The sequence below is a fragment of the Acipenser ruthenus genome, chromosome 28 (assembly GCF_902713425.1).
Source record: "Acipenser ruthenus chromosome 28, fAciRut3.2 maternal haplotype, whole genome shotgun sequence".
Taxonomy (NCBI): Eukaryota; Metazoa; Chordata; class Actinopteri; order Acipenseriformes; family Acipenseridae; genus Acipenser; species Acipenser ruthenus.
In genome coordinates this window covers 15,821,098-15,846,222 of record NC_081216.1, presented here as the reverse complement: position 1 = coordinate 15,846,222, position 25,125 = coordinate 15,821,098, and the positions used below count along the sequence as shown (strand labels likewise).

At 36.5% G+C, this 25,125-nt stretch overlaps 1 protein-coding gene across 4 annotated transcripts in view; it reads right to left on the bottom strand.

The window, feature by feature from the left end:
- LOC117434639 (potassium voltage-gated channel subfamily KQT member 1-like) overlaps nt 1-25,125 on the bottom strand; it is a 358,344-nt gene that overhangs the window by 309,063 nt on the left and 24,156 nt on the right. For all 4 annotated transcript variants that reach the window (XM_034057236.3, XM_059002773.1, XM_034057235.3 and 1 more), the window contains exon 3: nt 8,021-8,111. In XM_034057236.3, the coding sequence (XP_033913127.1) occupies nt 8,021-8,111 (91 nt within the window). The remainder of the gene's footprint in view (nt 1-8,020; nt 8,112-25,125) is intronic.

Sequence of the window (25,125 nt, the reverse complement as noted above, 5' to 3'; positions counted from 1 at the left end):
AGATTATATTGTACATATTACAATGCCACCTTGCAAATAAAAGTTGTATTAGATGATAAAATATTAATATAATGTTATATAGAAAACAAGTTGAGACAAACAAAAAAGTAACAATAAGATAATGAAAGATATGCTGAACATGAAAACTATTTATAATAACCTATTATATATTTTAACTATTGTACCAATATGAAATCTTCGTGTAGGTGTTTCCAACCATTTACCAATTTTTTTTTTTTGCTGTTATTTTCATTGTTTGACTAAAGGTTTTGAACCCAGCAGCAGGAAAGAACTTTTATATACAATTACCCATTTATACAGTTGGGTTTTTACTGGAGCAATCTAGGCAAAGTACCTTGCTCAAGGGTACAGTAGCAGTGTCCCCCTTGAGCCCTAACCACTATTCCACACTGCTGCCCACTACTACACATTGCTTGAATCCACAAAGCACAGTGTGCTGATAAAATATGTTCAGGATTGTGATATTCGGGGGTTTCGAATTTGCTCATGTAAGTTTAAAATCCCATCTCCTCTAGGTAAAAAGAGCTTGTGTTTATTTGTTAACAGATTGATGTAATGAAGTGGGTGTTCCCGACACAGTAACAGCTGTGATATTACGTCACACAACAAAAGGGCAGGAACTAGTTTGCAGTTCATTATAGGAACAGTGTAGTAGTGTATATTTCTATACTTGCTGTATATACTTACTATAGTTTATACACTGAGGTAGGGCAGCAGCGTGGAGTAGTGGTTAGGGCTCTGGACTCTTGACCGGAGGGTTGTGGGTTCAATCCCGGTTGGGGACACTGCTGCTGTACCCTTGAGCAAGGTACTTTACCTAGATTGCTCCAGTAAAAACCAACTGTATAAATGGGTAATTGTATGTAAAAATAATGTGATATCTTGTAACAATTGTAAGTCACCCTGGATAAGGGCGTCTGCTAAGAAATAAATAATAATAATAATAATAATAATAATAATAATAATAATAATAATGTTGCATGCAGATGTATCCTTAACTTAATGGCACTCTTATCAGCTCAAATACAGTAACACGTGTATTATATATACACACACACACACACATACAATTTGCACTGCAATTTTTTCTGTATTTGTAATGTTAATACACTGTTCTGTTTTTGGAAGTCACTCTATAGCCAAAATTAATTTCCAGTGTAAAACCATTCAAACTGTACCTTGTCGCATTAACGCAGGACAACAGGATCCCAAAAAAGGGAGTACAAGAGAGATTCCACTCCTCATATAAATCAGGGATACCAAGGTATTTAGTATGCAAGGGGTCTGCCGGGTAAAATGGATACTAAATGGACATGTTGGTGCATTTATTAGTCTGTCCCAATACTTGCTGGATGGTAGTCTCTTCTCTGAATCTCTGGCTTCATTAACGGTGCAGTGTATCTCTTCCACCAGAACTCCAGGCTGCTTTAGGCTCTTGTTATCTCAGCTGCAACATTACACTAAAACAATAGGACCCAGCTGGAGGGGTCAGATGTAAAAACAAGAGCCAAACAAATCCCAAAGTCCTCTCAGGATGCAGCTTGAGCAGCACATGAGTTCAATACTTAATGATCAAGTCCCTTGACATTTGGGAGCAACATAAAAGCGGACACCTGTCACAGCCAGTACTTATCCAGGGGGCTAATTCTATTGAATCTAATACATCAGCAACACTCCCCCAAAACAAGACATGCTACTGTAACCAGTCATTGTCTGCAGATTAATTTGTGATCTCTAAATCTTTTAATTACAAGTTCACAGCATAAATCTATGCAGCCTCGGACTCAAAGACATCAGACTGCGCCTTCTGTACACTGTGGCCTTTTAGACAACATGTGGTAATTAATACCAATTTATTTTTTAATCCTTTAAATGTATTTATTTTCCCTTTTCAATCCAGCTAAGATTGATTTCTTGATCTTCCCTTTTGTTTTTGGTGGGTGATTTAGGATTTGGAATTTTTCTAATCAATTTATTAATGTGAACAGCCGGCCACTTGCCACAGCATCCATAACTGGCTGTGTTTGGGGATAAAAATCTGTTAATTATAAGACTGATTTATACCGGTTTCTTTCGTACACAGTAAAACCTGTATTAAAGTGGTCCTGTTGAGGTATAAAAACCATGTAAGACCTGATAAGCACATATAATTTATGTTGTCCTGTAAAGCGTTGTCTGAAATGACATATAATCCGAACAATGCTATTTTAATTGAATGTATGCGTATTACAGCTGAATAAATCAAATTTCAAATTTCAGAAAAATCTTGAGTATCTAAAACATTTAAAGCTTCCCAGTGTTTGTATTCACATCATTAACTGATTTTTGATATTTCAGGACCAGACAATTGTAGTATGGAACAGATTATGACAATCACACCGAACAAATAACTCTTCTGATCTGAAAGGGTGCCTTCTGGGCTGGATTAACGAGGGTCTACTACCATATTGAAAGACAAAAGACATTTTTTATTAGTTTACATTTTTGTTATGCCTTACAATACTACAACAGAACTTGTCATTCATAACCTCCTGCTGCTGCAAGTAGAGGCACGGACATGCTGGTTTAATGAGAAGAATGGGTTGAGACAAACTACCACAGTAATGGCAAATGTTGTAAACTATCACTCCTACCACTGAACATTTGAAAACATATTTACACAATGTATTTTTCTTTATCAGTGTTAAATATGACTATATCGGTTGGTCCATTTCAATGTTATGTCCTTATCCTGTATGTAACCTAACCTGCTACAAATCCCCTCAAAGAACAAGTAATACCAAACCAAAACACAAGGTCCTTCATGGGACGCTTGGCAGGCAATTAGGACTCTTTCACAAGATACATGCTGCCACCTTTTGGTAGAGAACAATACTACAGTAACGTTTTACTCAAACCTGCGCTGCCAGCATGGACATGGGCACAACACAGGGTCATCTTTCACAAAAACATGCAGTACAATATTCAAAATGATCCCAGTCTTGGTATTTGATAGTACTCTTTGCAGAAGACTTGTTTATTTGGATTAACTCTCAATTTGGTTGGATTTTAATTAACCAAAACAGTGCTGCCTCTACTGCAGTATTAGAAGAAAGTGGAGGTTTTAATTTCCATCAACAAGAAGAGGTGTAACCTGCAGACTCTTAAAAAGACATTACTAGTATTCTTGTCAGATTCATCTAAAAAAGATAGAGACATGCTGGGGTATAAATTATAATACAAAACAAATATGAAGTTTGCAATGAGTTTCAATAGACAAGTTGTATATGGTGGAAGTACAGCGAAAATAATTCTGTGTTTTAGACAGACAATGTTTTTATTGAGCTGAAAACTACTGAAGTAGTATCATAATGTTATTGCTATTGTTTAGTCAGCTTTATTAAAACTAATCTTTTGTGTGTATGTTTATTTATTTGTATGGCTCTTTAAAAAAAACTTCCTGGTAATCATTATGGCTCTTTTGCCCAAAAGGTTTGGACAGCTCTGAGCTGTGTAATAATGTGAACCACCGGCGTAGATTTAGCTAGGGACGGTATTGACATGTCCCTACCAATATCAAGGGACCATAGAATTGTCCCTACCAATAATTTTGATAAATCTGAAACGTCTTTTGTCATGTTATTTTATCCGCTCCACAAAGGGTTAACTCTCTCAAGATCCCCTCGTTGCTCCTCCCTCCTCCAAAAAAAAAAAAAAAAAAAACCTGATAATTTGATTGGCTTAGGCACTAGGTTCTCAACCAGGCGGTGAACGTTTGAATAATAACGTACTAGTAATAATAACAGTGACGTGCCAAACGATACTCCCGATTTCGCCCTTTGAGTGCAGCGAGTTATTAAAGAGAGAAAAAGAGATAGCTTTAAAAAGAATGGCACCCTGGGATTTGTAGGTGTTTGGTGGGGTTTTGGGGTGTAATCAGCAGACAAGAAAACTACAAATTCCATAATGCATCACTGTAACACGGACTCAGTGCGCGGCTGACGTCAGGGACCAAGCAGAGTGTTCTGTTTTCATTGAGGTGCGAAAGTGCACAAGGACTCGGGAGTGAAAGGTGATTCTCCGGGTTTAAAATAAGGAACATTCTAGTCAATCTTAAACGGTGTATATTGTGCCACATTTTTCACATTTATTTTAAAAAATAAGAACAAATATAATCAGTTAAATTCGATATTTATTTTGTGTTTGTTGGTTAATGCGTTGTCACATTATTTCAATCCTCCTCCTTCCTCCCTTTGTAACTAACTCACTCCTTGCTTGATATTTTTGTATTGTGTGTGTAAAAAGTGAACACGAACATATATTTGATTGAATGGACAGTGTGACTATCCAGGCGGCTAAATAAACGCTCTATATTATATAGGCAGTCATAAAAAAATATATATTAAAAAGTCAAATTAAACGGGGGAGGGAAGAGATATAAAAATAAATTTCAGTGGGGCGTGAGTAAAAAATGGTTGAGACCCGCTGGCTTAGGCTGGACTCTGGAAAGACGCTCATCTGAAGCTGCCGCTTGCCGGTCAGTCTGATATGAGTGTGAGCCACTGACTGAATGAAAGCCAGGTGCCGGGGCTGAAGGTATTGTCAGCTCGTCAGCAACATAGTTTGAGAGAATAAACCTACCTACCTACCTGATGGGTAGGTAAGTAGGTTTATTACGTTAGTGACCCATTGCTAGCTGCTAACCCCACGTCCTTGGTGGCTAGCTAGATTGTTTCACAGCTAATCATTATGTGTGTGTGTGACAGAGAGAGAGTGTGAGTGTGTGTGAGCATGTTTTGATATCGTCAACCAACTAACATTAGCTAATCATTTCAATTTGGCTTTAGATGACTAAAGCATAATGGCAGCCAAAAAAATAAAGATGGACATAAGGAAGTTTTTTTTACAAAAAGTCAAAGTGTAAGTAGGAAGATGTTGTTAAAGTAATAAACACAATTGATAATGATTCTCATAGCAAATGAAAAACTAATTTACTAATGAAGTTAGCAGAGTCATACTTTCTCTCTAAACAGCATGCATCAATTTATCATTTTATCAGGTGAATGAAGCAGTGCAACCTGGTAAAAGCAGTACAGAGGCAGGTGGAGCAACAGGGTCGCAGGTGAGATCTGTAATGGCTTAGTGATTACACTATGTAACACAATTTATGTTCCTAGGTAGTAAGTGTTATTTCCTAATTGCTTACGCCTCAAAAGCATAGAAAATGGCTATTATTCCCCACAAACTTTGCTTTTGTGACCAGGACAGTGACATTTTGAAATTTACCTATTTCCAATGAGAAAACGGGTGGATTTGTGTCTTTTCATTCACAGAAAGTCAGAAAAAAAACAACATATGAATCCAAATTAACATGTATTTATACTAAAGTAATACAAAAATTACTACAAAAGATTTAGAAGTGAGTAGTTTTTCGAGATTTACGATTATACTGTAAATCACTTTCACGAATCAGCCCCCAAATGTAGTCTCCCATCATGTTCTCATTATACTGTCCTTGGTAGCAGCGTTCAAAGTCCAGTATATCCTGGTGGAAGCGCTTGCCTTGCTCCTCCGAGTACGCTCCCATGTTCTCCTTGAATTTATCAAGATGAGCATCAAGGATATGGACTTCATGGACTAGTTCTTCACCAGAGTCTCAACCAGCTCCACATAGTTTACGGCCTTGTGATTGCCCAGGAAGCCCCGAACCACTGCGACAAAGCTGTTCCAAGCCGCTTTCTCCTTACTAGTGAGCTTCTTGGGGAATTCATTGCACTCCAGGATCTTCTTTATCTGTGGTCCGACGAAGACACCGGCTTTGACCTTTGCCTCAGACAGCTTAGGGAAGGAGTCTTGAAGGTACTTGAAGGCTGCCGACTCCTTATCTAGAGCTCTGACAAGTTGTTTCATAAGGCCCAATTTGATGTGCAGTGGTGGCATCAGCACCTTCCGGGGGGTCCCGGCCGTACTCCTCATACTTCAAGGCATCCAGCAAGGTCTTGATGCTGTTGTAATCCTCTTTGAGGTGCACCGAGTGAGCCAGGGGAAGAGACGGGTACTTGTTACCATTATGGAGCAGCACGGCTGTGAGGCTCCTGGATGAGCTGTCAATGAAGGACAGTATAACGAGAACATGATGGGAGACTACATTTGGGGGCTGATTCGTGAAAGTGATTTACAGTATAATCGTAAATCTCGAAAAACTACTCACTTCTAAATCTTTTGTAGTCATTTTTGTATTACTTTAGTATAAATACATGTTAATTTGGATTCATATGTTGTTTTTTTCTGACTTTATGTGAATGAGAAGACACAAATTCGCCCGTTCTCATTGGAAATAGGTAAATTTCAAAATATCACTGTCCTGGTCACAAAAGCAAAGTTTGTGGGGAATAATAGCCATTTTCTATACTTTTGAGGCATAAGCAATTAGGAAATAACACTTGCTACCCAGGAACCAAAAAAAAAAAAAAAAATTGTTACACAGTGTTATAACAGTGAAAGTGTTAGACTCAGTTTTGAGGCACATTGTGATATGATAGTAGGCTAATGCTGTATAGTAATACTCAGCAAATAAAGTTAGCATAGCCATATATTTTCTCTCTATATGACATACATCAATTTATTATTTTATCAGGTGAATGAAGCAAAGCACCCAGGTACGAGCAGCAGCACAGACACAGGAGAGGCAGGCAGAGCACGTGAGCGTGCATGTGCTCATGCTTGTAGTGGCAGGGGTAATGGTAGCTTACAGTAAGGCTGGGATAGATTATAATTCAGGTTATTAGTAATTCTATAGCAGGGATGTCAAACCAGCTATCATAGTGTTTTAAGTGTATACCAGCCAACTTCATGTCAATCAGATTATCCTCGATTCATTCATTTCAAGCCACCAGAAATGACCATTTAACAGCTGTCTCCTAAAAAATGTCTTCCTGGGGGGGCACGCCCCTGAACCCCCCCTAGCGACCGCGACTCCACCCCCATAAAAAATTGTGTCCCCACCAATGTTCAAACCAAACCTACGCCCTTGGTGTGAATATAATGTGTAATCCACCAGCACCACCTAGTGGTTAAGTAGGTTCCTTGCCAAACATTCTGTGCCATTACTGTTCCTGGAAACACCTAGGAAGAATTACACTAAAATACCAAAGGCATGTAATATCTGTATTTGTAATTTTACCATATTTTTACCGTATTTGAATGCAAAAAAGCTGAAAATTGTTTCATGAACTGCAAACTTGATTTAAATAATCAAATTTATCAAAATTGATCATTTTGCTGACATTAAGGCCAGGTAAGACATTTGATTAAGATATGGTTATCGCTTCAAGGAATAGTATTTCAATACAACTAATTCAATCAAAAAGCATTGATAGTTCCTCGTTCATTATGCAGCAACAGCACAGATATCAGCACGATATGCAACAAACACCACTATACCACAAAATATTTCCCACTTAAGGTACCCAAATATACAATTCTCTCCCATCTCCTCCCCTGTACCTTCTACAGTAAGAGGTCCTTCACACATTACCACTTGAATCCCTGTGATGTAAAGTACGTGAATCACAACCCATTTCAACATTGAGAAAGACTTTTAGTTTATTTTCATATTTCTAAATGTGCCACTATTCAGTGTTTTATAATTATGCCATTTATTTTCTCCCAGAAGCTTCACACATTGACTGGCATTTGAGTACCAATCGCTGCTTTTCCTGACAGACGCGATTTCAATGTCAACTTAGTTCCATTATCCCTCTAATAAATCAGATCCACCTTTACCAAAATGTGTACAGGTTTCATTGAAAATGGGAGACCTAGGAAATAATGATAAAACATATACTGTATGTTAAGAGGACAAAATGTTGCTGCTTAATGAAAAAAATCCAGTAGCAGGACTGCTCCTTGTTTTTTCTCCTGTAAAACGACAGTTTCATGGAATTCTGTGGTGTGTTACTTTTTCTGATCTGTACAGATGAAGATTTTTTTAATTCATGAAGAAAATTATTTTACATACCATCCAGAACAGAGTTCCATGTGCAAAAGAAGTGTACTGCTCTATGGTCGACAAGACACTGAAGATGAGGCAAATGAGCACTATGAGAAATCTGTGAGGGGAAACAACAGAAACAAAAAGACATTTAAACTTCCAGAACACAGAATAATCCCTGCTGGACAGAAGTAGTAGTGCATGCAAAAAATAAACAACAAACAACAACCACCAAAAAAACCCTCTCAAAATCGAAATATACAAATAGTTTCAACATTTACCAATTTGTGTTACTGAATAAAAATACATTAAAATAGATTATCAACATTAATTTGAACCATACAGTGGTTATTTTTTGCCATTTTATCCAGATAAAGAAATAGTTATTTATTATTATTATTTATTTCTTAGCAGATGCCCTTATCCAGGGTGACTTACAATTGTTACAAGATATCACATTATTTTTTACATACAATTGCATTATTTTTTATACATTATTTTTACATACAAATACCCATTTACACAGATGGGTTTTTACTGGAGCTATCTACGTAAAGTACCTTGCTCAAGGGTACAGCAGCAGTGTCCCCCACCTGGGATTGAACCCACGACCCTAACCACTACTCCACACTGCTACCCCATTAATATTACATTTGTGATATGACAAACACACAATCTTTTTTTTGTAATTCACAGCTAAAATTCATTAGTTATATAAACTAATACTAATATACTCTTGAAATACAAATTTAAAAATGCATATATCTTTTTATATTATATTACTGTGTATAATTGGACATGTGTCAAATGTTCGGGAAGACTTCTATTCTAAATCATTCGAAAGCCCTACAGTCTTATGTTTTAATTCAGAATAGGAAGATTGCTGATGACTGTTTAACACAAAATACACAGATACGTTTCTTTTTTAATGGAAAGAAAAAAGCCTAAAGTAAAAAAATGACAGACATTATTTCTCTGATATTATGCATGCTCTCGAAGCCCAGATAAATTATCCTGACTCCTAAATTAGAGTGCATTAATAGTTTAGTTTATTAAAAAAAACAAAAAAAACACACAAACACACGTTCTATGAAGAGCAGTATGGGCAACAACAGATTTAAAAAGTAAGAATGATCAAAGAACAACGTAAATAAATAAATTAGGGCTAGACTTTCAAAGATTTTTGCAAATTCATGCAGCACTGCTTGCCTTGCAAATATCTATCATACATTCGCAAGTCTGTTAAATTCAAAAGAGTTTCGGATAAATGTTAATATCACAAGGCTGCGGAAATGAACACTTAAATGAAGCTGAAAAGGAAATTAAATCGTAACTCGGACTACACCCAAAACAAACCCGAGGTCAATTATAATTAATTATAATTACAGCAGAATTGTTTGCTGAAATTGCCATTACAACGCTATTTTGTTGAATTAGAGTTACGCTGCAGTAATTGCAATTATATTTACACTAAAAAGTAACATAAATAGCTACACACATTAACACGTTGACTCACATTAACATGTTTATTCTACCCAGCAGTAATCACCGGTACAAATACAGAAGCATACTGTATAATTAATGTTTTTCCAAACTAATGGGGTCACTAAAAGTGGTTGAAAATACGCGCAGAATGTTCGCTCAATGTAAAACAACATGGAACTGTGATTAAGCTTGGAAAGATGTGTAATTGAACAGGAATTGATCAATTATATGGTGATTCCAAATACAATTACACAGATGTGCCAAGGTGCAATTAATTACAAATGACAATTACAATTATAAAATCGACCCCAGGTCTGCACCCAAATGATGTTTGGTACCAAGCGAGACAATGGCTCAAAGTGTTCAAAGGCACAGAAAGGGCAGCTTTACTGAAAAAGAAGATTATAATAATAGCCTTTCTTTTGAATATCTGGCCCTAAGACCCTTAATTGTCCACAGTTATAGTATTGTGGGACACTGCAGTATATGAAACAAGGATAAGCTGGACTTTGAGTTAAAAACAGTCCTAAAAATGATCAGAGCGCTTGATATTCCAATCATTTATATTGGTTCTAATTGTAACTACAAGTATTGTGCTTTTTATTTTATTTTATTTTTATGCCATAGACACAGTACAAATAAGGAAGGCTAGATCTTAATATTAGTAAGCGCCAGCGTCATCTAGTGCACAGCATCAACTTTGCAAAGTGGCATTTCACTAAATGGCACTGGCTCTGTGATATACTATATGAGGTTATTTAGCATTCACTTGGTGCAAAGTGTCTGCGTAGTTTATATAAAAATGTAATTGACTATCAACAGAGCATGGATCAATGAAGTAGCACAATTGCCATGTTCTACTGTCCATCCCAATTTTCAAATAAAATTATACTTAGCTTTGTATGCACGTCTGCTGCCTACAGTCCGGACAGACAGCTGTTTAATACAGCACTACTGCCTTGCCTATTGTAATATTGCTGTACCTTCAGGTAAAATAAAACTGGAAACAACAACAACAATGTTATGATGACTGTGTCTATTGTCTGATCAGTGTTGTGGGCAAGATAAGCTTCCTCATTGTGGTAGCATTAAGAATTCCAGCACCCATGGCAGTGACAAAACAAGCAGCAATCAACCAAACAAGTAAGCCACTTATATAGAAGTCATATAATATAAAGTATTTGTAAATGTCACCAATATTTCCCCAAACTGATTTATTTTGCAAACTTATTTAAAATATGTAATTAAATTGGGCCAGTTGGGCCACAGGAGAGAAAAGTCGATTGCCACGTTTCCTGTGGGCTTCCAGCCAAGATGGACAGCATAAACATGTTTCAAGCCACTCCACACATCAATAGTTTAACAGGTCAGCCATTAGGGTCAGTTAAATCAAACTAAATTTTCCTTAAATGTAAGGTGTTACGATGTATGACCAGTACTGCAGGTTTCTGCAAAATTAATGAATCAGTGTTATTTTCTTGGTTATGCAAAACATGACAGCCTTAGGATTAACCAAACAAAAGTTTAACACGTAAACCCTCCTACCAGCCAGGGATTTACTTTTATTTCTACAATTGAGACAAACATTTCTCAGTGGTTTTTAATTTCAAGGAACAGGAAGGCAAGACGAAGAAAATGAGTATTTACAAATTCAATATCTGATACTTGGTAAGTAGAACACAAAACGATTCAACCCAATGTTATTTCTTCTTTCCAGAGACATACAATACCAACAGCCCCGCTTTTTAAAAATTCTGCAATTACCCTGAACTTGAAACAATTTAAATGACTTTAAATGACCAAATAATTTGTGGTTCATATTTTTACAGATGCAAGGGGAAAATGCAGACGCCCTTATACCTTTGAAGAGTAAAAACGTTCACTCAGCTGAAAACATTTGTCCTTCTGGACATTATTTTCACCTGAGCTGTGTTTCCACAGCCTCGCTTCAGCAAGCGAGTCATCTGCCACGCCTGGCCCAGTGTGTCTAAACCAATCTTCCATTCCAACTCTCACTTTGGTAAGCTGTAATGTGGAGCAAATGGCCATAAATGCAGCACTGCACCAGTGCACCAGTGTCGAAAACATAGTTCCTGGTAAAGCTCTTAAATTACTTGTATTCATCGCAGATATTTTGAAGCTGCAACTGCACACAAGTATCAATTTTCCCTTCCCTGTGAAAAAGTGCGAGACACTGTACATTCACCTCCTGCAGGTATTAGTGCCCCACTTGAGCCGCACACTCACAAATACTATCTGGGGGTCCCAGTACATTCTTGGGATACAATAGCCACTGGTACAGCAGAAATCTTTTATTACAGTTCCACTCTCATTTCCACAAAGTCTTTGAGCTCGTTGAAGAATGCTGATGCTCCCAGTATTCTAAGAACCCTCAGTGTCGACCTACATTCACACGATCCTAAGCATTTCCCCCTCTTAAGTTGTAACGCTCTGTTCTGCTGCCCTATAACCTCCAGGTGCTAAAGCTCTGATTTCAGCGTTACTGTCCGAAGTGGCTGGTAATTTAAAAAAAAAAAAAAAAAAAATGGAACCGATTCAAGATAGCAGAGGGTGTTGAATGACAAAACTGCTTGAATTATTTCAACAGATTAGCTTAACTCATCACAAGTTATTTTAGTCTAATGAACTTGACAATGATGTCAATGTTGTGCTCAGGTTGCTGCCTTTGAAAATACAAGCTGTTGTATTCAGTATAATGAATTCCACAGTTTCCTTTACTGATAAAAGATTAAGCTGAAATGCAAGTCCTTCTTTGTTTGTCTTCAATTAAATGAACTGTGTGAATATTCTGAGAACACTTTTTGAAAGTTGTATAAAGGTAAAACAAACATGCAAATCAAAACTGAAGCCTTGAAAGGAGACCTTGGTATGGATATGAAATCTCAGGTTATTTTAACTAGTCTTGTTGTGTAGATTCACTTCGTATATTGTTTTCTGTCAGTCATCACATCCTGGTGACCTTTTAGAACTCTGAGGTTTGAAGCATCCTGATGGCTTCAATAGAACTCTCAAACATGCTTCTCTCTATGTAACCGTTAACCTGAAATACAACATAGAACAAATGTGGCGTTTCTGCTGGGGTCAGAGTGTTTATGAATTTTATATCAAATATGTTTATCAATTGATATTTGACAGTACGCACTTCATTAAAAAAATAACCGGTTGATGTCTGTCATTTGAAGCTTGTCTACAGGTATACTACTGCACTTGAAACTTACTGTGACATACTGTATAAAAATTAAAAAAAAAACAAAAAAACACAAACGTGTGTTATAGAGGACACCTTCAAATCTCAGCTCATTTCAAAACAGGGTTAAAACTAGGTTGCTTATCCAAGTAAAGTGCTATAGGAAAGAGACTGCAGACAAGCATAAAATCTGACTTTTACACCCCAGAACTCAAGATCAGAGGTCAGCAAGCTACTGGCTTCTGGAGGACAAAGGCCAGCCCTGCAGGTGTCCATCTGAACTCACCAGGCACCTAGCCAGTAGGGCCCACTGTAGTCACAGCCGGTTTTGCCTGTCTAACCCGCAGGAGCGCCAGGACTGTGTACAGCCAGGACACAAACCTCTGCTCCCCTGACTAAGACTCACCATGCAGCCATTCTTTTACCAGGTGGGAGACCAAAATCCTTTTTTTTTTTTTTTTTTTTTTTTTTTTTTTAAAAACCACAGGAGACAGATTCGTAGCACTTCTGATAAAACCGAAGAGCTTTATGTAAACTAACTAGTCAGCTTTCCAAACAGGTCAGTTGGGGTCCCTGAAAAGTTAAGTACACAGCAGAAGCACCATCATCATAAATCTTACACTTGAAATGTGGTATTCTTAATGATGCAAATAAAATAAAGTTCCTGGCATTTCAAACTACACACTGAGGCAGACTGCCAAAATGTTTGTCATTTTCTTCTCCCGTTCCACTTGGTGTTGCAATTTCTCAATACCTATGGGTGATAACTATTCCATAGATTGTAAGTGTTGTATGCTTACTATCTTAGGGACAGATCAAGCCTGAAGGTAGACTGTTGTTTTCCCAGGCAATGTTTCCATTAGCACGGTGTTATCTGAAACTTAGGGTTGTAGATTCTCATAGTGAACCTCAAGTGTTTATAGATAATGAAGATAATTCCATTAAATCATATCTGTTATTATTTATTTAGCAGACACCTTTATCCAAGGCGACTTACAGAGACTAGGGTGTGTGAACTATGCATCAGCTGCAGAGTCACTTACAACTACGTCTCACCCGAAAGACGGAGCACAAGGAGGTGAAGTGACTTGCTCAGGGTCACACAATGAGTCAGTGGCTGACGTGGGATTTGAACCGGGGACCTCCTGGTTACAAGCCCTTTTCTTTAACCACTGGACCACACAGCCTCCTGTTATGCACTCCCATTCACTATACAGGGCTCTATGTAGGGTCCATCTGGCTTGCTCTTGTTTTGGATCTTGTTCGGGATGTTTAGAAGACATTTTTTCTCCAGTCAAACACTCCTGGGTAAATGTTGAGAAATCTACTGCCCAACTGATTTATGACCCATGATGTGCGATTCATAATTTTTATTTATTTATTAATTTTAGAAATTTGCCAATTTGTTTAAATGTATAGCACTGTGATATGGACAACACAGGACACAGCAATGATAACCTTTTCTGTAACACTTTAAGGTTTTCCAAAAATCAACCAAATATATATAACGACACTACATAATGCTTTACATTAGTCTAAAAGCCAAGTGGAACCAGAGTTGTCGTGTGTATGCCCGATATGATATTTACAGGTCTCACATTTATTCATGCCTCGACTACTTTAGAAGCACTAAATCTAAAAACCATGGCCTGTGACAGAAAATTCGGACAATAACTTGAGTAATAAATCGTGGCGCAATGACTATATTGGGTCACCAGGTGGTATTGTGTGGCAAGCGGAAAAACAACAAAACAAAAATAACAGTTTTCATTGCTTCATTATTTTGAATATTTACATTCAACTAATAGCCCCCCACTCTGTGTCAATACCCTGAGTTTGCCACAGTAAATTTGTAAGGACATTTAGCAGTTTTCCCATAGTTATACTATGAATTTACCACAGTTTACATTTGATTTATCATACCTCTGTGGGATTTACCATGCTTTCACTATTATTCATTTCACTTTGCTATGCTTTTACTATAGTAAACTTTTTCAGGGTACCTGCAGACCAACAGCTATACCCATTAAGAGGCCAGTATCTAGAGACTATATCTAGAGACTATATCTAGCCATATCAGATTTCAACAAGAACTGCTGACCAAAACATGCTGCACCTTTGTCAGTTTACTTCTGTTGCAAAAACAACCCTCATCCAGAATACAGAAACTCAGTTTACTCAGCAAATGTTATGTACATACTGTACCCTTACAGATGTTGGTTTACCCCAGTATTTTTGCAGGTTTACTGTGTGTTTCCCTTGGTTATACTATTCAATTACCATAGTTTATCCTGGTGTTCCAGGCTTATTAATATACTTTACCATACCTTGTTATTCTTTACAGTGTGCATCTAAGCTTTAATACACTTTGCTATGCTTTTATTATGGTAAACCTGTATAAGGTTATATGGTGTACATTTATTTTCCATTTAAGCTGTTTAATACTGTCACTTAAAAGCACAGCACAAAATACAACTCTGAAAAAAAACAAAAACGAAACACCAATTTAATGAGATGGAACAACTTTTTCCCATTTACTGGAAATATTTGCTCAGAATGCATTTCGACATGTCATGTAAACATACAAGTAAAAGGTCCACGCTGATTCACGGCTGAATGCCAAGACTGAGCTAGCTAATAAAATATTCTATTGTATTCAAATTCAAAAGCCTAAAGGCTAAAGTTGACATGGGAAGCATGAGAAACCAGTTAGAAAAACAGGTAACATGAGGATAATCTCAAATCTTTAAGACTTTAAAATCCTCCTAAGTATCGCTTAGGACACTCCCTCGTTGTCGTCTTAGTGCCAATTACATTTTAAGCTACTTATTCTTTGAAGTGATGGTAGTTAAAGTAATTCCATAACCATTCAACTCTATTGACTGATATGTATTCAGCAGGTAACATCATGAGGTGAAATGGTACAGGAAGTGTAATGGTGTTTCTTTCAAAACTGCACAGTTGAGACCTATTAATTGAATTATTTTGTTAGCTAAAATTACTTTAATTAGTTAACCTGTCTGAGAAAATGCTTAGTACTGAAAGGCTTAATAACCAGAGGCATGATGGCAGAACAATACAGAACCTCCCTAAATATCAATTTGTGATGTGTGAAATCTTGTACTCAAGTACCCATGTTCCTTTCATGAACCTCAAAGCTTCAAGGTCACTTTCTGTATCCTTAAAACAATCTTCAATATGACCCCTGCATCCAGTATTCTACAAACAGATAAAAATGTTCTTTCAAGCGATAGAAAGTCTGGAACAACAAAAGACAGGATGGAAGAACTTGGTTAACAAAACCACTGGGCTTGGCACTCAAATAAATACATGTGTATGAACATATAAATGCATGTACATATATCACTTCTTTCCTCAGCTTCAGTTAAAGTACTCATTTTAGATGTATTCAATTAGAGTTTTCCCAGAGGGGCGTTTGGAGGGACACCAAGATCCACACCTGTTTCAAATCATTAAAATAGACCCCAATTTGTGGTCCATACCATCATCATAGTCCCTATAGTCCAGTCTTATGGTACATTCAATAGCTTCTGAAAAAAAAGTTCTCACGTGACCACTTCATCAAATCACTCAGCAGTACTGTAGACCAAGAGTCTCTACAGTGTTTCACTGTCCAACTAAACAATTCCAGTAACTCTTACCCAATACGCTATGCGGATCACAGATTTTCCTATATGAAACCCACACATTATGGTACAGGTGAATTATATATATATATATATATATATATATATATATATATATATATATATATATATATATATATATTATATATATATATATATATATATATTTGTTTTTATTGGTAATTCATTGAAAGCTGTTCCTGACGAATATTTTTCGAACACTCCTCGCAGATACTTCAATGCTACACTTCTGTTAAACATCATAAGGCTGCACAAAGTAACTAAGTGGATTGGTACTCAAATGTGAGCCACTGCGTCTAGCTTCTGGGAGTGCTGTTAAAGAAAATAAATAACGCAAATAGGATTTATTTTTTTTTTTTTCTGGAGAAACATACATTTAAAATACATGTGCTCAGGGAGGCATTATTGTAAAAAAAAAAAAAAAAAAAAAATAGAAAATAAAAAAACACACCCAACACATTCTGAACTGTCTTTCCTACAAGTACTCCCAGAAGCAACTGATCTGTGTTGGATGCGTTCCTTCTATTCAACAGGAAGGGCAGCATGGAAAAGACTGCCAGAGACATTGGTCAGTTTTATTGTTTACAAATGCTATGAATCTATGAAGTGATGACATTGGCACTACATATTAGGTTGATTTATTGGAGTTCTTTTGTTAGCTATATGTGTTTTAACACTCCTTAATCCAATCGCTAATCCTATATTATAATACACACATTATATAAAGTTCAACCTGCTTTCACAATCAGTCATTATCAGAGTGGAAATAATACTGACATCAGGTTTGACGTAAGAGAGGTTCTATCCGAGACAAAAAGACTAACAAAAACATTTTATATTATCTATGCACCCTTGAGGCTTGCGTGTGATTTAGCAGGTCTGTGTACATGGCTTACTCTTATGAACTTTGAGAAACTGTGCCTGGCATTGAGCTTGTCTGATGGATTTGAACAACCTTCCTCATTCCCTCTTAATCATGTGACAATGTGACCTTTCAACTCTACCAGCCCCACCTACACTATCTATATAAACAGATTAGATGGGGCTAGCAAAGTTGAAAGGGCACACTGTCACAGTGACTTGAATAGAATGAGGAAGTTGGTTTAGGGCTTGCAATTGGTAATTCTCCAGACAAGCTCAATGTAGCTCAAAAGGTAAAGAGATTTGCAGAACTGCACCCCTAACCACTCATAAGAACATAACATAAGAAATTTTACAAACGAGATGAGGCCCTTCAGCCCATCTTGCTCATTTGGTTGATCCCAGAATCTCAAACAGCTTTTTGAAGGATCCCAGTGTATAAAAAAGTGCCTCCTATCTTCTTTTCTGAATGCCCCTTTATCTAATCTCCATTTGTGTCCTTGTTTCTTTTTTCAGGTCGAAAAAGTACCCTGGGTCGACATTGTCAATACCTTTTAGAATTCTGAATGCTTGAATCAGATCACCGCGTAGTCTTCTTTGATCAAGACTGAATAGATTCAATTCTTTAAGCCTGTCTGCATATGACATGCTGTTTAAACCCGGAATAATTGTGGTCGCTATTCTTTGCACTCTTTCTAGAGCAGCAATATCCTTTTTGTAGCGAGGTGACCAGAACTGAACACAATATTCTAGATGAGGTCTTGTGCATTTAGAATGCATCTTTCTAACAGTTCTAACATTCTGTTGAAGCATCAGGCAGGTAAAGGAAGCAGAAGATGTCAATAATTTGCACTGGATTCATACAAAATCATAATACAATATAAAATGTGTGATATTATTATTATTATTATTATTATTATTATTATTATTATTATTATTATTATTATTATTAATAATAATAATAATAATAATAATAATAATAATAATGTTTGTTGATGAATATTCCACAAACACTGCCTTATTAAAAAAAAAAAAAATGCTGCTTACACAAAGCCGAGCGCAAAACAATTCTTCTTCCCTCACAACAATCGTTAGACTTTGAATTCCTGATTGGAATATTTGGTTCCCAAGGAGTAAGATTATTTTTCTTTTAAACACTGCAGTGTATCCAGATCATGCTCCCTCCTGCAACAAAGCTGGTGCTCTGATGGAAAGGAGATGCATAATGTGAGAACAGGAAACAGAAAACCAGCATTGGAAACACTGCAATGTTTACAAGAGAAATTCTCTCTCCTGGTGAACGCTGCAGACTAAATGTTGTGAAATGCATTCACCAGTCGATTTATGATGTGTGACTAAAAATGTTGAAACATATACAAATGCTGCAATACAGACAACATGGGACACAGTAAAGGTAACAATGCATTCCTTGTACACACTGCAGGTGGTCTTTAACACTCTTCATAATACGCTAGTTATCTACAAATCCCGTATAAAACAGTGACACATACGAATGCAAATTCTGAGCAAGAAAACCAATGAAATCCCAAATAAAATAGAAATAAAAAGCAACACAAATTAAGCAATGTTTGTGTGCTGCTTAGTGTGAAACAGATAGTATAGTAATCCTGCAGAAACCACTTATGAAAATTAAACTACTATTCAAATGTTGTGATGTTGTGATATTTGTATTTCACTGTAAAAAGAGGAAAAAGATTGATAAAAAGAATACCAATAAAGTGGACGCTTGTGGTGTCACCGTTTTGAATTGACTTTGAAGTTGAATGGAATTCCAAGAGGTGCCTCAGGTATGATTTTTTAAAGCAGGGGATGTCAACCATACCGATATGGAGAGTACAGCACAGTGAGAACCAAATACGGTGTGGTTGATGTGTCATGGAATACAGCAGGTGAAATCTGCTCTCTGTGATTGGCTGAAAGACCCTCAGCAGTCTACAAAATGAAATATTGCTTGTCTCTGTAGATTTCTGCCATTCTGATCAGCTCCTGTACTGTGTGTGCCATTGTTCATTTGACCTTCAATAGCAGGACCGACATATCTTAAAGCAAACAATGTTTTGTGTTCTAAAACTCTACCTCGTGGAATAAAGTGCTATTTAAGAGGCCTCTCTGGTTAGGGATCAAAAGTAAACAGTAAATTAAGAATGTTATATTGTGTTTAGAGACTTTCAGGCGGCAAAGGACTTTTTTTTTTTTTTTTTAAACCTGCATAGTACCACAGAAACCGCCGGCTTCCAACAGGCACAACCCACAGCACTGCCAAGAAGTTATTGATTGATTTATGTTTTCATGCACACTTTCTTTAAGCGAAGATGAAAAAAATGCCATTGTACACCTAGAAGAAAGTGTGCTAGAAAGTGTGAAGCCCATACTAATTACAAGGGCCAATGCTTTTTCATTATACCCTTTTGTTTGACATTTGAGCCCAAGGTCGAAGATGAGTGCAAATGCAAGGCGTGGAAGGGAGTTTATAAATGTGCATTACGTCACAACAGCATGTTAAAATGACTTGGTAAAGTTGATAAGACTTGGCTTTCGAATAGATTTTCACTCTGTTTTCTTAAACAGTCCCCCTACAATATCTCTTTGTCCATAAGAAACCAACTTAAAAAGGAATACTTTTTACCCTCTGAATTTGAATTATTATTTAAAGGCTTTTATTATTGCAGGTAGTGTGTTCTTAATCTTATTTATACCTGTTTCTGCAATTGTGAATACTTGACAATAAATTTGACCTTTAGGGTAGTCTCGGTGCAAGTCTGAGCAAGATGGAATTTCTGTGCCCCCACATTTTGATGTGCAGTTAGTATCTGCAATGATAAGGTTAGGTTACGGATGTAACCCTGGTTCCCCGAAAGAGAAGACGACTATAAAAAGATATTGCAAAAGTCTACCGGAAGCCATAATAGTAGTACAGTACTTCATGTTAGATTTCAAAATGTCACATTTTTCAATTTGTCAGTTTTTCATTAAAGTATATGAAAAACTATGCAATTCAATATGTTAAAGTAACAATATTCAGCAGGATTCCATTCGACTTTATGAAGCAAATTCTATAGGGTGATGCAAAACTTTTGGCCATAGCTAATACTGTCATTTTACAACGATATACACTACGTGATAGCTGCTGCTCACATAACTGTTTAATTTGATATAAAACAGAAATCCCTGACATGTACTCTGTGATATATAAAAGCTGCATTGCCCTGTTCCCATGTCTTACTCTCAGGAAATCTGTTACATTTCCAAGGTAATTTCAGGGGAAACAGCTGAAAGGTTAAATGACAGGAAAGAAGTTGTTGAAACGACTAAGGAAATGCAAATATCTAAAAGTATGGTTTGTAAAGAGAGATTTTATTAACCTAGTGCCAGATATTACTTTTTAAAAGAATTACATTTCATAACTTTAAAACCTGGACATTGTGGATCTATATAAATAATGGAACTGCAACAATTACTTTAACATCAGTGATTCTTGCAGCAAGATGACACAGGTGAAAATGGTGTTTCCCCATTCTATAAAACCATTCTGTAAATGAACAAAGCACTTGCTGTTTTTAAAGCATGTATACACACAAACAGGTGCATTATCCCTGCTGTCACTTCACTGATGAAAGGCATTATGTGTCTTTATTAGTGTCACCCTCGACATCACTTACTGTATTAATCTGCCAAACCGTAAAGAAACAGACGGCAAAGGCCTAGGACACACATTTATGGAGTATAAATTGCAGAACATGAAATATACGGCGCGGTTTACATGTACAGTGCATTACAAAGTATCACTAACCAGAAGATACAAAGCACAAGGGGAGCTGACATACAATCCAGTCACATACTGTACCGATGTATATTTCCTGCCTGCCTTTCATATATATAGTTGAAAAAAACAGTGCCATCCTTACACCCTATTGACAGTGTTATGGCAGGTGATTTTTATGTTCAACTAGAATTTTCTTTGTGTGTGTGAGTGTAAGAACAAAAACAAAGCATTCTGGGGGCAAAGAAAATGGCTAAAGTTAAAACTGGACAGCACTTGGAATGGAAATGGGTCAGGACTGGGTTAAGGAAGGTTTTGTTAAGGCCCATTTTTTTAAAAGCCCATTCTGTTTGCAGTTCAATAACCCCATTTCAACTGTTTTGAGAAAGTTAATTAGTTTATTCTAAAAGCAATATGGAACAATTGATCTGGTCCAAAAGATCTGGTCCACTTTTCAAAGTTGTGCATATAGTACACTTTTTTTTTTTTTTTTGCTTACATATGTGTGCCAGGACTTTACACCCTTCGCCATTCCTCGGCACACCCACCTACTCTCTGTCTACAGTATACAGTAGTAAGTAGCGGCGTTCCGAAAAATATAGCGTTAAACATCCCCTCGTGTTGCTACAACTGTTTAATAATGTACCTGGAATTTTAATTGTCATTGTTAACATCCTGACAGCTTTTTACATTTATAACTTTAACGTCTGTTTCAAAGCTCTTTTCAAAATGTCCGCTCTAGTGCACTGGGGCTTGAGAACTGTCCTCTAAAATCAATGCAGGAAGAACAATTAAAAAAAAATATATATATATCTATTAAAAAGCGCTCTGGCTTTTCTGTTCCGTTCCACATCATGGATCGCTATTGTTGTGTTACCTGTTTGACCATGTGGGCAATAATCCTTACACTATCAGTGCACTAGAGCGGACATTTTGAAAAGAGCTTTGAAACAGACTTTAAAGTTAGAAGCGTAAAAAGCGTTCTGTTAACAATTAAAAGAAAAAATGACAGGTACATTATTTAAACAGTTGTAGCAACATGTGGGGACGTGTAACGCTATTTTTTTGGGAACCCCGCTACTTACTCTTCAAGTACACTCTAACATGTTACAGTATCATGACACTAATCCTATTGTGAGCTGCTGCTTATTATTATGATGTTTTATGACTTTGCTATTGTACCCATCAAAACATTTTATAATACTGAACACTATTCACTCATTTTGCTCAGGATTAATTTTTTGATAACTTTCTATCCTAATCAATTCATCTAAATATTGACACTGTTCAAATATTAAATGCGATTCATTACACCAAGAAACTCACACAGCGTAGATCAAGTAGCTTTGAAAGTCTTTCTTAGTTCTTTTACTGCCCACTTACCTTTTTGATGTTTGCAATCATTCTGAGTGTAACTGGAGGCTAGACATGTCTTTCTAGAGAGGTACGAGTCATCTAGTGATCTGACATTAATTGCCAAAAGAACCACTCAGAATGATAACAAACATCATAAAACGGATAAGGGAACAAAACAAAATCTCCCATTCATAAATTATTCAACAGCAATAGTATTCATGTTTGCGGAGCAAATTTTTTTTTTGATTATATGACCTTCAATTGTTCTATAATACTTGGCCCTGGAGAAAAGTCATTTAATACAAAATAAAGTCAGAGGAAAACTTTTTTACATTTGCAGAATTTTGATCGGATTAAGCTATTATTTTATCACACAATTTTTAGTTTAAACTGTTTTTTATTTTATATTTTTACATTTTAACTCCACCCCAAGGGAAGGGGACAAGAAAGGAAATCAATACAATTGAAACAAATAAAACAAACACAAAAAGAAAATAATAAAAATACAAATAGTCAATAATAATATAAATAGAGAAAAATTACACAACTCCTAGAAAAACAACAAAAGAGTAAAAAGCTAATACAAAACTAAAATAGCTGTGCCACCTGGTCCACAAAGAAGTCCCATGGATCTTTCTAAAATAATACTATCGTAAAAGTAATCTAGCCAGACCGAAGAGAAAGAAATAGACTGCTCCATCCATCCCTTCAGAATACTTTTCTTGGCTGCCGTCATCCCTGCCTGGAAGAGCTTCCTGGAGTGTGATGTCAGCATCAGCCAGTAGGAGTACCTCAGGAGAGAGGGGCACCGCCAGACCCAATAGAGAGCCCACAGTAGTCACAACAAACTGCCAAAAGGTAACCATTTTTGGGCACTCCCAGAACATATGTAAGTAAGTGCCCGTCACTCCCGAGGCACAAGCCTGGCACATAGGATCTGCAGCAATTTTCATCTGAAACCTCCTAAGTGGAGTAGCATAGAATCTATGAGCCACTTTAAAATGAATAAGCTGATGGGCCAGATTTTTGGATGATATAAAAATATTTTCCCAGACAGTTTCCCAGTCAGGGGTGACAGCAACCTTGCTTAACTCTCTATCCCAAATGAGCATAATTGGAAGGGTCTTGACATTGTAAGCTACAGGTTTATTATGCATATATGATACAAGTCCTGAGCTAGGAGAGCTGCAGAAAATATCTACCAAAAGGATAAGGACGCAAAGGAGCATCCCAGGGAACCTCATAAGCACGGAGGGATGAACGAAGCCTGAGGTATAAAAAAAAGAGAAGCCTGGAAGAGAGTATTCTTCTTATGACACAATTTTTGTATTTTTTTATCATAGTATCTGTTGCTACTTTAGGTTTAAGGAAGTTTCAACATTCTTGGTTTTTCACAGGAAATGTGTTAAACTTGAACTTTCTGGCTCATAACACCTCAGCATTGTCTTCTGGGCATAGCAATAGGGAAAGCATCTGACTGGTTATTTAAAGCCATTAAACAGTTACTGACAGGAAAGAAGACTCCAGGTAAAATGCTCAAACAAGCGTAACACATATCACATAAAGTTGACTAGCTAATCCTGGACTGTGTTCATATTAGTGGGCTGGAATACCGTATATCTATCTGTATATTATATAGATAGATAGATAGATAGATAGATATAGATATATAGATATATATATAGATAAATATATAGATGTTCTTGTTCTTATGTAATGCATAAACTGTACTAAAATGCCTTGTCTAGCCTTATGTTTTTCATATTTCATCAAATATCCGCAATAAACATTTTTTGAAAGAGGTGTTATTGTGTTAATCAAGTCGATTTGTAGTTTTGATACTGTTTATTAGATTAAATGACCCATTTCCAGACCTCAAAATGACTCTTCCTCAGGTGTAAGTGCAAATTGAAAGACACATTACTGTTGTTTACAATGTTATTGTTTTTTTTTTTTTTTGGTTTCTGATATGCAAGTATAAATAGGAAGAGTAACAGTGTTTCTTTAAAATTTCCATTCACACATGCAGGGGGTCTTGAAAGCTGGTGACGTCATATCATAGTTAATACACTACTCCAAAGAATTAAAGGAGAAACATTTGAAATGGCAAAAATAACACCATGAACGTACAGTCAAAATGCTGTTAAGGCCTAGTCAAGTGGCTGCTCAGGCAATGGCACTGTTTGTTGCTGTTTGTTTTTAATGATGGGAGGTGGTGACAGACAAAGGTTTTTGAAATTTACCATGGTTTGTCATGTCTGAACAATTGAACCCCAGAGACCAAGCCTATAGTCATTGTGATTTCTACTCAAGCCTGGTCCTGGAGGGCCGCTGTGTCTCCCGGTTTTTGTTCATCATCAAATCTATCATCAAGAAACATGTTAACATTTTCTTTCTGAAGCATGCATTTCATTATGATTGAATGGTTCGATTATTGGTCAATTAATTATACCTGGGTTCAGATTAGTGAAAATCAAACAAGCGTAACACTATCTGAAATCATTCATACCAAACAGAGGTTTATTTAACCAAGGGTAGCATCGGATATAATTTTACATAAAGAAAATACATGTTTACTGTTACCATGTTTCTTTTAAAACTGGTCATTTGACACATATAATGCACTGAAGTGCCCAATAGGTAAGGTTTATATATATATATTTTAAACTATAATTATTTTTAAGGTATGTGATCAACCAACAGGTTCTACTAAAGTAAAAATAAGCAATGCAACGTTTAGAAGCAGAGCTGCAATATCAGAAATGTGCACTGA